The sequence below is a fragment of the Balaenoptera ricei genome, chromosome 13 (genome assembly GCF_028023285.1).
Source record: "Balaenoptera ricei isolate mBalRic1 chromosome 13, mBalRic1.hap2, whole genome shotgun sequence".
Taxonomy (NCBI): Eukaryota; Metazoa; Chordata; class Mammalia; order Artiodactyla; family Balaenopteridae; genus Balaenoptera; species Balaenoptera ricei.
The window spans coordinates 56,328,978-56,344,768 of record NC_082651.1 but is presented as its reverse complement, the minus strand read 5'-3'; the positions used below and the strand labels follow the sequence as shown (position 1 = coordinate 56,344,768).

General features: G+C 38.8%; 2 protein-coding genes across 2 annotated transcripts in view; one reads left to right on the top strand and one right to left on the bottom strand.

Moving 5' to 3' along the window:
• The window catches only part of RTN4 (reticulon 4), a 173,063-nt gene that overhangs the window by 80,856 nt on the left and 76,416 nt on the right, over positions 1 to 15,791 (bottom strand). The gene's annotated exons all lie outside the window — the stretch shown is intronic.
• Positions 10,703 to 11,053, top strand: LOC132377208 (protein FAM136A-like). Its single transcript, XM_059943345.1, has one exon. It carries the CDS (start codon positions 10,715 to 10,717, stop codon positions 11,051 to 11,053), a length of 339 nt encoding a protein of 112 aa, XP_059799328.1. The 5' UTR covers positions 10,703 to 10,714.

The following is a 15,791-nucleotide window of genomic DNA, read 5'->3' as shown; positions in this document are numbered from 1 at the left end:
AAAATTTTTTATTCACAAACAGTTTCCAAATGTAAAGCTTGTGAGAAAGGTGGCATTTGCCAAAGGTAAGCCCTAAAGAAATGACTAGAGAGGTAAACTGCAACCAGACCAGTTCAGACACACTTCATTCTGTGGCCTCACAAATGAACTGCATCGGCAGATTTGTCATTCCTGTTAAGTGTGCCCCCAGAATATTTTCTAAAACATGTTAAACAATTTGACAATCACTGTTTTGAAGAATCGCCTTCACTCTGAGATAGTGAAGGTAGGGGTTAAAAGCATAGATTCTAGAGCCAAACGTCTTAGGTTTAAATCCTGACAGTCCCACTTACTAGGTTTGTGATTTTGAACAATTATTTTCTCTGTGCCTCATTCCTCATCTGTAAAATAGGGATAATAATCGTGGCCACCTCAAAGACTGGTTTCAAGGATTAGTTGAGTAATCATAAAATACTTATAAGAGCACACGGAAGTACACTACGCAGTTTAGTTTTTATTCATAAACATTATGTAGGATATTTTATGCAGTGAAATAAGAATTTCAGACAGTACAAGTCCTGGGAAGTTCTGAGAAGATGCTGCTATATTTAGAAGGAAGGAAGGATGTAAGGAAGGAAAGATGGATGGAAGACTGCTAACATTTGTTCTGCTGGAAAATCTCACCTAAAAAGACAGTATCTCTTTTGCTTTTCTCAAATAGCTTCTACTAATACCATGCTGCGCTCATAGATAAGAAAAGTATTGAGAAGAAATAACATCCGTGAAGTTCATTTAGCACCATTATGACATATAAGTACTTTAGAGCCATATTCCTTATGTATTAAAATTTGGTATTGTTACTTAGGCAATACTTGTCTTTCTTAGTGGCATTCACCCCCACCTTCTTCAAAACAGAGACGGAAGGAAGGATCTGGTATGAGCTACACATTACTCTGTGCTGTTATAATTGGTGATTAGGCAGTGGTCCTTGTTCCTGACTAGGAGACATCCAGGAGGTAACCAGAGGTGATAATATAAGCATCAGCTAGTGTGAGAATAGCACATAGTAGCCAACGTAAATTAACCCAGGGAAACTTTAAATAAAAATAGGATAAGCAGGGGAGTTCCCTGGTGGCCTAGTGGTTAGGATTCTGGGGTTTCACTGCCATGGCCTAGGTTCAATCCCTGGTCAGAAAACTGAGATTCCGCAAGCCGCATGGTGTGGCCAAAAAAAAAAAAATTAGGATAAGCAGTCCTCCAGGTCTCAGGAGAGTATGCTACCCATACTCTGGGTTGTTTCCTGCCAAAACGAAAAGAGATCATCAGCACTGGGTACCTATCTGAACCAAAGGTGGCCTCAGGGCCATGAAAATTAAAAGCTAGTTGACCAAGACTGCTTTGGTAGGCACTTTGGGGGATATTAGGCTGGTCCACACCCCTTTGCTTTAACTTCCCTACACAGGGCTTAATCCCTGGCATCTATGTTTGTATTGTTTCCCTGCTCGCCTGTCCAGAGCTGATCAACCAAGGATGCACACGTGACCCTAGTCAGGCCAAACAGCACCTCAATCTCTCTGTCTCTGTCTCTCTGTCTGTCTCTAAGAATTAGCCCTGAGACATAAGAAGCTGGGCTGGTCATCTGAACTGAGGATGAGTATACTCAGGAGCAAGGGGGTAGCTATGTTTGGCCTTATGCAGCCAAAGCAACCAAGTCAATTTGGAAAGAGAGAAAGAGAGAGGACTGAAGCCAATGAGCACAGTAAGTCAGACAAAAATTGACTGCTTGTGTTCTTGATGGATTCCCAACTCCTGGTTCTAATCCTTCCTGAAACCTGGGGTACTATCTGCCTTCCTTGAGATACTCCATTCTTTAAAGAAATTTCTTTTTGTTGTTGTTTACACTGGTATGAAATAAATTTCTGTTACTTGCAAACAAAAGAGCGTTGATGGATGTAGCTACAGACATTATTGTATTATCTATAGTATTAAAATCTTTTTTGATGATCGTTATCTGTAAAAGGCAGTTAGGAGTGAGACTTCACTGGTTATCCTTTTTATGTAGCTTTGACCTTCAAACTGTGTAATTGTATTACCTATTCAAAAATATTTAATTTAAAATTATTGTTGAAATAAGCTCTGCATATAGTGATAGTATTTTCCACATCAAAATTCAGGACACCTCATTTAATACAGAGTGAAAAAGCAGATCAGAATTTTAAAACTCAGGCCCATGCACCTTAGCTAGAAGTTTTTTTTACAGTGGAGGATCATAGGGTATGCAATAAGATATATATTTCCTATGTTTAAGCAGGAATGACTGACAGTATGGCTTGGTATCCAGAGAGTAACTCAACCCCCTCAGTGGACTTCTTTGGGATGCTATGAGATCTCCTGACCTAGGAAAAAGGCACAAATGCAAAACATACTATCTTAAATGGTTCATGCACCCTTTGAAGCCCATCCATGGCTGCCAATATATGACAACTTACAGGAGGTAAATTTACATACCTGAAATGACTAAATAATCATACGGTGGTATTAAACATCTTAGTAGAATTTGGGGACATAGAAGATATAGAAATAGAGCACACTATAGAAAAGAGCAATGCCTACGTGGGAAACATAAGGACACAGGACTAGTTGGAGCAAGAGTTTGCATTAGCAAATTGAATAGGGACAGCACATAACACAGAGTCTGCGATTTGGGTACTCAATTAATAGCAATTATTATTGTTGTTAGGAAATAATAATAATAATTATTATCATTAGGAAAGCAAGATAAGGTCACATAGGTAAGGGGAGACCATATTCTAGAGGACCTGGAATGTCAGAGCAGCTAAGGCTTTACAAGTCATTGTATGTTTGCGCTGGAAAAGAACTTGATTCAACAAAACTATGTGGAACATGAAAAGAATAACTTGGAGAAAGTGAAGGGAAAATGGGTAGTAAGAGTATTTCATTGGGTTTTTTGTAGTACTAAAGATGAAAAGAACTTAAACAAGGGTGGTAGAGTGGAAATAAATAATATATTTGAGGGACTTGAAAAAAATGGAGAGACCTCAGGGACTCATTAGCGATATACAGGGGATAAAGGAGAGGGGAAAGTCAGGGAAGATATTTTTTTGATTTATTGTATTTTTATTATTTACTTATTATTAAATATTACTAAATTGATTTTCTATTTTATGGAATCTACAAGTGTTGCACTATGGGAATGTGTGTTCTGGGTAAAGGGTATAAACATTCTTGATGAAGCCGCCCACAGCTCACACCAAAACGAAGCTGAGATATGACGTGGGAGGGAATCAGGGGTTTCTCTTCAGCCATGAACAGCTTTTAACTGACTGTGTAGGTGGTGATAATGTTAAATGCACCACTCAAAATCACAGATTCTTTTTTACTCCTAAGGGATTACTATGGTATACATGCCAGCTACCAGCCACTTTCAGCTGGCATGCATTTCACAGCTTTGCTGTTTGGAGGAAATTTTAGCTGAAGTTCTCCTAGTAGAATCCACAATGTTCTCTTATTGGGTTAAGCACGATTCATGGTAGTTGGAGGTTTTCTTTCTCTCTGGATGATCACATTGGACACAGCTGCAGGAGCTCAGCCAGGAGAACAGGGAAAATAAAGTGGTGCTTCTTGGTTGCTAAGAAAAATGGGGGAAAAAATCCCACAGAAAGGACAGAAAGCTTTAGAAATCATCTCTAAGTCAAAATGTACTTCAATCATAAGGTAGATCAGTTAGTTGTCCTTGGCACACCGCAGAGTCAAAAATGCAATGCTGGTCTTAAGTTTTGGCTTTCAGAAGGTAGTGCCATACATAAGGGATGTGGGACAGAATCAGAAAACAAGGCTTCTGGGCTTCCTTGGTGGTGCAGTGGTTAAGAATCCACCTGCCAATGCAGGGAACAAGGGTTCGAGCCCTGGTCCGGGAAGATCCCACATGCCACGGAGCAACTAAGCCTGTGCGCCACAACTACTGAGCCTGCGCTCTAGAGCTTGCGAGACACAACTACTGAGCCTGCGTGTCACAACTACTGAAACCCGTGCGCCTAGAGCCCATGTTCTGCAACAAAAGAAGCCATCACAATGAGAACCCTGCGCACCGCAATGAAGAGTAGCACCCGCTCGCCACAACTAGAGAAAGCCCGTGCACAGCAATGAAGACCCAATGCAGCCAAAAAAAAAGAAAAAAAGAAAACAAGGCTTCTGATACCAGATTTCTCTCTAACTACGGAGAGGACCTTGAGCAAGTCAATTAATCTCTTGTTATTCAGCCTGCAGCAAGGTATCATTTCAGGAATAAATGAAATTTTGTTTTCAAAGCTCTTTGTAAATGTAAAGCACGAGGGAAAAATAAGGTATTTTTGGCATTTTTTACTTTTGTTTTACCTGTGTTGATCCTGACTCCCTGAGAATAAGATCTATGATTTAGACTTAATCAGTTTTTTTCTTTTTTAAAAAATAACTTCATACATATAGTAAAAATTTAATTATTACTTTTCAATTAAAGATGCCAGAAAGGAGAAAACTCTCCTGGAATGTAGTTGGCTAATCAGTAGGAGATACAGCCAGCAAATGGTGTTACTGAACCAAATTTGGGTCCACCAGCCCAAAGCACAATAAAGCCAATCTACTGACATCAGATTATGGTGAAGGAAAGTACAGTGTTTATTGCAAGACCAAGCAAGGCACATGGGTAGCTACTGCTCAAAACTGCCGAATGGCTCTCAGGGAAGGATTTTTAAAGGCAAGGTGAGGAAGAGGGTCGAGGGCTGCCTGATCAGCTTGTGGACATTCTTCTGATTGGTTGATGGTGAGGTAACAGGGTGATGTTACAGGGGTCAGTGTTATCAATCCTCAGGCTCCAGCATCTGGGGGCTACATGCTCATGGTCATCACGCAGTTAGCTTCTTCTATCTGGTGGGAGATTTAGTATCTGCAAAACAACTCAAGGATATGGCTCAGGATGTTATTTATAGCCCCTGAGGAGGAACTAAAGGTCCTTGACTTTGTTTTATGGCTAAACTATTATTATTTTGTCTTGCTTGACTGTTTTCCTTTGTTTCTGCAGGTGTTTTGGGGGGTTTTTTGTTTGTTCTTTTCACTCCTCTGATTAAATTTGCTCTTTGGAATTCAGGGAAGGCCTAGGAGGCTAAAGCTTTTTTACAAACTAGGGGACACAGGGGGTCTGTCCCTGGGAAGGCCCCGCAGGGTCTTGCTCTGTTTCAGTGAGTGTCTGGCTATGTTACTATTGCAGGAGTAGGAAGAAGAGAGAAGGTGGGGAGTAAGGAGAAGAAAAATATCTACTTGAATTTCTAACAATCTCATGAAAAACACATGAAATTTAGTTTTTCATATTTGGTTATTTTTCTTTTATTACAAAACGACAGTTCAATGTCCTGGACTCCAAAAGAAATAGGTACAGGGCAATAAAATCAATAATAGTATCCTGCTCATTATTATTTTACCATTTTAATGTTTTCTACCTTTGGGGATTTGGGGTTGTTTTTTTTTGAAGTTTTATAGTTTTTCTTATCTTTTTAATTACAATTATAGCACATGGTTATGTTTCAGTAGTACTTATTTTTCAAGTACCATGATCTCTTAAGCGATGTCTGCTGAATTTTCAGTGTCAGTGGAAGTCATGGATAATTTCTGCATTTCTTTCCCATACTCATTTATTCCTTCATTTAACAAATATATCTGAAGGGCCTACTCCATGCTGGGCCCTACATTACACAGTGGTTATGGAGTGGGAAGCAAAATAGGCATAGTCCCTGCCCTCATACAGTTTACAGTCTAGTGGTGGACTTCTTGTTGGCCCCCAGTATCCATTATCCCCTTCTTCTTGAGAAATAGACCCCCAATTTGTTATGCTGAAGAATTTTAAGTAAATAGCACTCATCATTCTTCCCCTAAATTTTAATATGCATCCTTTAAATTGAGAACATTTTCCTACATAGCCAAAATAACATAATCACAGCTGATTATTAATAATTCCTTAACAGTATATCATATCTTAATACCCACCCATATTGACATTTCTCCAGTTGTCTACACAATGCCATTTATAGCTGGTTAGTCCAAACCAGGATCCAATTGAGGACCACACAGCACATCTAGTTGTTATGTTCCCTCAGTCTTCTTAAAATAAATTAGTCCATATATTCATGATACTGAAATATTAAAGAGACAGAGACAGAGACAATTGTTCCAATTCCTCAATCTATCTGATTGCTTCCCCAGGGTATCATTTAGTTCATTTCTCTTTTCCTTGTAATTCCTATAAAACTGGAAGTTATAACAAAAGGTCCAATTAGACTCAAACATTTTTGGCAAGATTACATCACAGGTGGTACTGTGTACTTCAGTCACATCAAGAGGCACAGCATATTTGACTACGGTACTGCGTTAAACTGATGATGGCCTGACTCCTCCACTATAAAGCTACTTTTTTCTCCTCATGGACAAAAAGAAGTCTGTGTAGAGTTTTGGAGGGCACTTTATGGAGGTCCTTTTCTCATCAGCCATTTACCTAAAATAGTTTTAACACCAATTGCTAATCTTTGCTTGAACCAACATTAAAGAACTCACGACTTTTAACTGTGTTTATGACCTCCCCCACCTTGCAAAAAGACCACATTTACCTTCCTGATTCCTGATGGAGGAAATAAAAGCATGATGGCTGGAGCTTGAGCAACCACTTTGAACTGTGAGGTGGAAGCCACATGATGAATTCGGTGGAGCAGCTAGAGAGAAGGAACCTAGATCTCTTAGGATCATAGAGCTATCATACTAACCTTGATCTACCTATCTCTAAACTTTGTTTATATGAGAGAAAAATGAACCACTATCTTTTCCAGCCACTGTATTTTGGTTGGCAGTTGAACCAAATCTTAACTGATGCAACAAAGAAGATAATAAAGAAAATACATATATATTTACAATTTTGGGTAAGTGCTACTTAAAAACTAGAGTAGGAGAATAGAAGATAGTGGGCTACTTAGATCAGGCGATGAGGAAAGGCCACTCCAAGGAGGTTAGAGTTAAGCTAAGAATGGAATGCTGAGAAGGAGCAAACCATGTGTGATGGTAGGGAGTCTCATAAGGAGAGGAAACTGCATGTGAAAAGGGATGAGGGGGGAAAGGGCTTGCACGACATGCTCAAGGAATTAAAAGGAGGCCATGTAGCTAGAGCTTAATGGCACCAGATGGGGTGGGACAGGTTAGTAGATGCCACATTATTCTGGATTAGTAGGCCATGGTAATGAGCTGAATTTCTTTTTCAGATGTTATGGTAAGAGTTGTAAGCAGGAGAATAAAATTGATTTATGTTGTTAGAAATTATTCTGACTGCTCTGTGGGGAACAGACAGAGGGTGTCAAAAGTGAAAACACCTGGAAATTCCCTGGTGGTCCAGTGGTTAAGACTCGGCACTTTCACTGCCTGGGCCCAGGTTCGATCCCTGGTCAGGGAACTAAGATCCCGGAAGCCTCGTGGCGCAGCCAAAAAAAAAAAAAAAAAGTGAAACCACCATCACCAGAAAAGAGCCTATTTTGGAGGTCTGGGCAAGAAAAGCTAGTGGCTTGGGCTACTGTTGCACTGAGATGGGGAAGGAGAGAACAAATAAGAGATGGTTATGAGGGGGAAATGACAGAACTCCCTGATGGATGGAATGTAAGAAGAGGACGGAATCCGAAATAAAGCTTGGGATTCTGGCTTAAGCAACGGGTAAGTGGGTGAGCCTTTTTCTGAACTGAGGAAGACTGGAAGAGGAACAGGTGGGAAGTGGGGAGAGGAGAGAAGTACATTAGAAAGGGGTGGGAAGTCAGGATTCCATTTTAGAACTTTTGAGCTCCAGATGTTGAAGCAGAGGTGTCAAGTAGGCAATTTAATATAAATGCCTAGAGCATGAGAGCAATGTATGGTTTCCAGTGTTTTTAAAAATTCCCCATCCATAAATTACCACAGGTGATACTTTATTTTAAAAATATACTTTGGTCACTCAGTATTTAATCAAAAGAAAGAAACCATACTAATAAACCTATTTCCAGTAATATTAACTTATTAATAATTGTAGTTTCAAGCAGTGAATAACCAGAACCATGTTTATGTTTAGAAACAGGTGATAATGTCAGATTGTTCTAAATGTTAAGTTTGTTTGTTAGTTTGTTGTAAGTTGTAAGTTAAGTTTGTTAAGTTTATTCTAAATGTTGTAGTTTGTTTAAAGATTAATCCAAAAAAATAATTTGCTAAAAATTACTATTGAGTGTAATTTTGGTAAAAAAGGTTAACACAAAAGTTCCTAAATCATCAAAGAATAAATTGGAATATTTTATTTGGTATATTCTATCATTTGGTAAAATATACCAAATAAAATGAATGGATATGTCCACTAAAAGACGTGTAAAGAATGCTCATGAAAGCTTTATTCATAACATCTAAAACTTTAAAAATAAAAAACCAAATGTCTATCAACAGTAGAATGGATAAATTCATGCAATGGAAGACTATAGAGCAATAAAAAGGAACAAACTACTACTACACACAATAATGTGGATTGATCTCAGAGAACTGATGTTGAGCAAAAGAAATCAGGCACTCACACACCAAAAACATACAGTATGATTCTATTTATATGAAGTTTAAGAACAGACAAAATCAAACTATGTTGATAAAAATCAGAATAATGGTGGCTGGGTTGGGGTGGTATTGGCTGGGAACTGCTGGGGAGCAAAATTTGCCACCCCAAAAGGTCTCTCTGGTATGTGGATTATTTTGAGCTGAAAACAATCAAGGCCCAAAAGACTCAGGAAGGAAACTTTGACCTCCCCCCTAACTGCCTAAAGAATGTAGATGGAGGAGCTGTTCCAGGACGGGAGCGATCAGCATAGAAAACTATAATATGAACTAGGTGTATAGACAGGGAAGAACCTAGCAAAGTCTGTTTGTTAAAGTTCCTCTCTGTGTCCCATTGTCTCTGTATGGCCCAGCAAACATTTATTTACCAAACTTTTGCTTTTCTATCTCCCTATAAATTGCATTCCACCCCCCTGAAGTCCCAAACCACTACTCCCTGTTGTTATTATTAACAACATTAACAACATTCTCTTTTGTCTTTAGCTGAAGATGGTATTTAAGATGAGGGCTGCAGCCATTTTGAAGAGTTACTCAGTTTTTCTGGGTCTCTCCCATGTTAACATGTTATTAAACTTCTGTGTGATTTTCTCCTGTTAATATGTCTCATGTCAATTTAATTCTTAGACCAGTCAGAAGAACCTAGAAGGATAGAGGAAAATTTCTTCCTTCCCAAAAAAACAACTTGGTGGAGTCTTCTAGAATGCTGGGAATATTCTATACTTCGATCTAGGTGGCAGTTACACAGGTATACATACACATGTAGAAATTAATGTACATGCACATGTATATACACATGCAGAAAATAAACTTTAAGATTAGTGCATTTTACCATATGGATATTATTATTGTCAATATTTTTTAAATTCAGTAGTCAATTATTGTACATCCTCCAATAGATTAACAGAACTTTAAAAAAGGAATAGAACTACATATATGAATCAAATGAAATGATATCCAAACATATTAAGCAAGAAAAGCAATTTGCAGAGTAGTTTGTTTAGTATGATTCCACTTGTGTGTATGTTTTAGCAGATATATGTATGATTGTGTATCCATGGACAATTTGTAAAAGGATATACAGGAAATTGTTGGCAGTAGTTATCTCAGAATGCTGGGGTATGGGACTAGGAGTTGGGGTTTCTACATAGGCTGCTTTTTATTCAGTCTATACTTTTTCATACTTTTTATATAATTTTAAACCTAATTTAAAAGATTTCATTAATCTTCTGTGTTTTCAAAATTGCATTAAGTTGAGCCACATGAAGTTGTCATTTTTATGTCAAAAAAGGAGAGAATATTGACAGTTTCTCATAGTTAAATCTAATACAATGGACAGATATAAAGAGGTTATAAAAAACATTCATTTAGATATTACTAATTCAGAATTTGAAATAATCTGCATGTCAGCATAAAGAGCATAACTCAAACCCAGTATGATTTGAAAATATATTTGAGTTTAATATTGGTCACCTGAAGGTAATTTAATAACCCCTTTTTCAAACTGATGATAATTTGAATTGTTCACATGCTAATAATTTCTAACAGTTTCTGAACCTATATGGTAGTATTTCAAAAATATGATGAAATTTAAAATTGGAAAATCTGAGGTCAGATCTCATTCTTTTACTGGCTCTCTGACCTAAGATAAGCTGCCTGATTGCTCTGGACCTCTTTTCTTTTCTTTTCTTTTCTTTTTAATAACATGGAGAAAACAATACCTGACCTATAAGATTACTCAAAAGATTAATTCGTTGATGCATATAAAAGCACTTTGGAAAGTACAAAATACTATCCATATGTAATCATTATTGTTTTAAATGAGGAAAGGAAGTAGCCCATATTTGCTTCGAAGAGATCGTTTGCAGTGCCCAAACTGCAATTTATGGTATTCTAGATCAGTGGTTCCCAAATCATTGTTCTCAGGACCCCTTTACACTCTTTGTGATGTGGATTTTAGCTATTAACATTCACTGCAATATAAATTAAAACAGAAAGTTTTTACATACCTATTTTAAAATAATATTAATAGGGGCTCGTGCGCGGGAGTCCATGTGGGCGCCGGCGCGGCAGGGAGCAGAGCGGGGTCGCCATGGCGGAGCTGCAGCGGCTCCGGGCGCAGGAGGCGGTGGACTCTATGATGAAGAGTCTGGAGAGAGAGAACATCCGGAAGATGCAGGGCCTCATGTACCGGTGCAGCGCCGGCTGTTGTGAGGACAGCCAGGCCTCCATGCAGCAAGTGCACCAGTGCACTGAGCGCTGCCATGCACCTCTGGCTCAAGCCCAGGCCCTGGTGACCAGCGAGCTGGAGAGGTTCCAGGACAGCCTGGCCCGGTGCACTATGCATTGCAACGACAAAGCCAAAGATTCAATAGATGCGGGGAGTAAAGAGCTTCAGGTGAAGCGGCAGCTGGAGAGCTGTGTGACCTAGAGTGTGGATGACCACATGAACCTCATCCCAACCATGACCAAGAAGATGAAGGAGTCTCTCTCATCCACTGGGAAATAGATGTCTGCTATTGGCCATCGGGGCTGAAGGCAGGAATCTGTTTAAAAAGAGGAATGGGGATTTGGGTTTTCTAAGGAAAGTTTATGAATGAGGAAATTAAGGATGGCAGCAAGTTTAAGGCCTATGTCACTTGCCTCTGGACACTGGTTCCTTTGTGTTTGAATCCTAGAAAGTGAAAAAAACTGGTGCTAAAATTTGGGTCATAGATAGCACAGGAGAGTTTTTATGAGCCTGAATTTCACGTGGCAAGTGCTTATCCTGGCAACAGGGAGTCTCCCTTGTACCAAACCAGAGCCCTCCAAGGTACCACATTCTCTTAGTACACAGATACCAACAGGCTGGCAGGTTCATCTGACCTGCTTATGATCTGGTGGAGTGTGAGGAGAGGTGTTTCTGTTTGTTGCCAACCTCCTGTTAACCAGAAGGATCACTACAACATTTCCCACAAAGTGGAAGTAAAACAAAATTCATGAGGTCACTAATTTAGAAGGGGAAAGGGGGCTTCTGGGGATTTGTTTTGCTTGGTTTCGTTTTATATACAAGGGCATGAAGTTACTTTAAGATGTAGAGCTGGGAGAGGCAGTTTGGATAAAAACTTTGAAAGGGTCCTTGCGGATATTCATTTCTGGCCATCAAAATGTGGATGCGCATTCCTTAAAATTCTCACACATGACATATTTCAGCCTGGAGACCCTGCAAAAATATAAGAAGCGCTTTCACAATGGTAAGGGAAGCAAACCTTCCCTCTAACTGGCAGCCATGATGAGCCAGCAGACTCTGTCTGCAGCAGAGTCAGTCAAGTGACAAGACAATCTTGCAGTGACACTCACCCTTGAAGGGAAAGGGGATTTTGATTGTGCTATATGCTAGTATTCAGGAATGAACAGCGAAAGAGGAATTGTTAGCTGCTTAATTAAGAGAGGTATGAAGCACTGGCTTTGGAAAAATCTGGTTTTCATAAAACAAAATAGAATGAAAGCCTAAACCCAGTATTGCTTACTTTGCCCCCTGTAATAACAGAGCTCTGTTGAAACAATCCCTTGGCAACACAAAGGTCAAAGGAGAAAAAGTAAGCAACTCAGGGGCAAACTGTGACTCCTTTAGAGCAAAAAACAGGACAGCCCCCCGTTACCAAATACCACTTTTGCGACATGTTGTTCTTGCCCCAGTTTTGGCACCTTATCATTTTATTAAGGACCTTGTTGTGTTTTTACCAACTTATGACTTGATAATATAGCCTGTCTGTTTGCTGTTTCAAGACTGTGATATATTTTCCTAGTGGTTTGGTTTTAAAAATAAATAAGACAATTTTTCTTCCAAAAAAAAATAATAATATGAATATATCCATTCATTACATGTTAACATAACAAAGTTTTGTGAGAAAGAGCTATTTTTCCCTAAAACAAAGAATAATTAGTGAGAAGAGAGATACTATTTTACATTTTGCAAAGGTCTTTAAAGTCTAGCTTAATACAGGACAGTTGGATTCTCACATCTACTTCTGCATTCCATCTGTTGCAACGTGTTGTTTTGGTTGAAGTATATGAAGAAAATTTGGCCTTATATAGATACGTATTTGGAAAAGGAAGGAGTATATTAATAGCCTTTTCAGATAATTGTTAATATGACTATTTGATACTACACCAAAACCCAGTAAGTTGTGGTATTTTAAAGGTTATTTGCAGTCTGAATCTGAAACCAACAAACTTGGTTCATTGCTTTTTTGTGAACAAAAAGTTCACATCAATGAACTTCTCCTACTCTGCTACATTAAAATCCATTGGTCTGTCTTGTACTTTGAATGACTCTTCCACCCATCCATGATTTGGTAACATTATTCATTGGTTATATCAAAAATATCAGTACAAAGATTTATTCAGGTCTTCCCAATGTTGACACGTTTCCTTATACAATACTATACAATCTAATTAATATCACCACTCATCTTATTAGAAAAGTCTTTTAGTATTCAGAAACTGTCAAACTCACAGTGGTGGATACAAGTTTTCCAAAATTCTGATTTTTGCTTAAAAACTCAAATTTTAACTTTAGAAAATATTGTAGTTTTTTTTTTCAATTGAAATAATAGGTTCACTTCATTTATTTTTTTGAAACGTTCTGCCAAACACCCAAGTTTGAATAACCATAGTTTGTATTTCAGTAGTTCTTCCAAGTAAACATGGTGCTCCATGGAAAAATTGGCTAGTTCAGCTTGCAACTCAAACAACTGTGCAGTACTTTTTCTCAAGACAACTACTGCACTTCTGTACTTCAATATGTAGCCACAGTGTTTTATGTGTACTTCCCATTTTGTCAACCAGAATATTAAAAATATGGGTATTCAAGGGTCAAGATTTGACAGAAATTAATAATTTCTACTGCTTCAATAGGATCTTAAGTAAAATTTTAAGTGAAACTGAATTTTCTTTTTACTGCGAGTGCATGGAGGTGAGGAAGACATTGGAAACTAGTACACTTGAAAGCCACTGCTTGAGTTGTGCCAAGGCACCAGGGGTTCTCATTACCATTCCTTTGCAAAATGAGTGAGGAGAGTGGTACAGAAAAAAGAAAAGCAAATAATTTCTTAATATCATTATGAGAAAAATTTGGACCTTTCAGATTCTCTTAAAGCATCTCACGAGGCCCCAGGGGTATGGGGGCCACACTTTGAGAACTGCTGAGCTAGATGAAAATTCAGCTGAAGAAACTGATACATTTTACCTAGTTCAGAGCCAACCCTAATGAGACTGATTAAAATAGTCGTGGTTAGCCCAATCACGTTCAAGAAGTCACTTCTTTAAGACATGTAGTTCTAATCTTTATTACTGAGATGTGGATAATGTTTCTCATCCATGTCAGCATTCTTTTGGAAAATAAAATACCAAAATAATTTGGCCCTCTCTACCTCCTTCCTTCCCCCCAAATCGGAAACTCTCTTTAATACTCTAATTGCTCCTCTTATTTAGTACATTCAATTCTGCCACTGTCTAAGAGCAAGCTGAAAATATCTGAATGTCCAGAGACTACCTATGCATAGTTCACTAATATTAAGCAAATAGGGTTACAATGTGTAGGGCAGTGTGGAATATAATTGTTTGTCCTCTTCCCAAGAGAAGCATAGTTTACTCTGCTTTTGGGAAAATTAGCCTGTGGGTTTTCTTTAAGGCACTCTGGGCAGGCTTTCAAAAATAATAGCAGAAGCTCTGAGATAGGCAGTTCCCAAGAGAGGCCCAGTCAGCATTCCTGGTGGTGCCTCCAAGGGCCTGCAACTTCATCCATCACTCAGTCTCTTCCAGACTGTGTGCTCAGTCAGAGAGCAAGTGAGAGGGGCCAGAGTGGAGAGGTACCGCATCAGTTTGACATCAACGAGGAAAAGGCTGGGGGAAACACGGAAATATGAATTAAGCCGGGGAGGTGGGGAAGATGACAACTGGGGAGCAAGGACTGAGCAAGGAGGTGAAGAATTAAGAGGAAGAACCATATGGGACGGAAAGGGAACACATTATTGAACTCTCTTTTTAAAAGTTTTGCCCATCATTAGTTTATGTAATTGTGATGGCAGAGACTGAACATGTGACTAATTGAGAGCATGCCAACCACCATTAACCAAGGCAGAGAGACATCTAGAGCAGGGTTCCTCAAGTCTCAGCACTGGTGACATTATGAACAGGATAATTCTTTGTTGTGGGGTCTGTCCTGTGCTTTGTAGGATATTTAGCAGGAGGCCTAGCTGCTACCCATGAGATGCCAGTAATTCTCCCTCCCAGTTAAGACAATCAAAAATGTCTCCAGGCATTGCCAGATATCCCTGGGGAGAGGGTTGAGGGGAGGGGGCAAAATTGTCCCTGGTTATAAACCACTGGTCTAGATGTATCATTACCTCAGCATAGAAAACTCTCCATTTCTTTGTCTCCATCAAAGACAAACAGCTACTCTGATTTTTTTTTTTAATGGAACTGCAAAACTATAAGCCCAAGCTGAGTCCCTGGAAATAGTTTCACATTCTACCTCACTTCTATAGTAATAATTTACTGGCTAGAGGGGCTCCTGCTTGTGATCTATAAGAGAAAATGTCCAGCTCAGAGTCAGTCACCCTGCGTCCTATTACTGCTCTACAATTAAATCCTTGTGTCTCGGTTTCATCATTTCTCAAATGGGTGCAATAATATGTCACCTACCTTCTGTACGGGTGATTATAAGGATACAATGAAAGGAGATGTAAAAGTGCTTTAAAAAATTAAGGGAAAATATACTCAGATGTAATTAGTCATGTTCTTTGCAAAAAGGGAAACCCATTAACAAGCAGCCTCAAAGTGTTTGGTGCCCTTTTCTACTTTTAACTGCATATGATTTGCCTTGCCAGTGTAGGAGTGGGACAATTTGCCACTAAAAATATCAGTTGTTTGCTACTGCTAGTGCACAGAACAAATGTGATCTGATTCTATGAAAAATACTGCAGGCACTCACTGACTTCAAACACTTAATTTCTAGATCATCTCTTCTTAGAAAACAGTAACACAAACCCTTCATCAGAATCCCAGCACTGCTGCCATGTTGTGATTGTAATGAAAAAAATCCAAACAAAACCCCAGAATCTTTTGAGAGATTCTGTGGATTTATTAGTGAAGGAAGGGAAGAATCATAACAGTTTAGGAGAGAT

Excerpts from the sequence above, each read along its gene's own strand:
- LOC132377208 (XM_059943345.1), top strand. The coding sequence starts at position 10,715 with ATGGCGGAGCTGCAGCGGCTCCGGGCGCAGGAGGCGGTGGACTCTATG.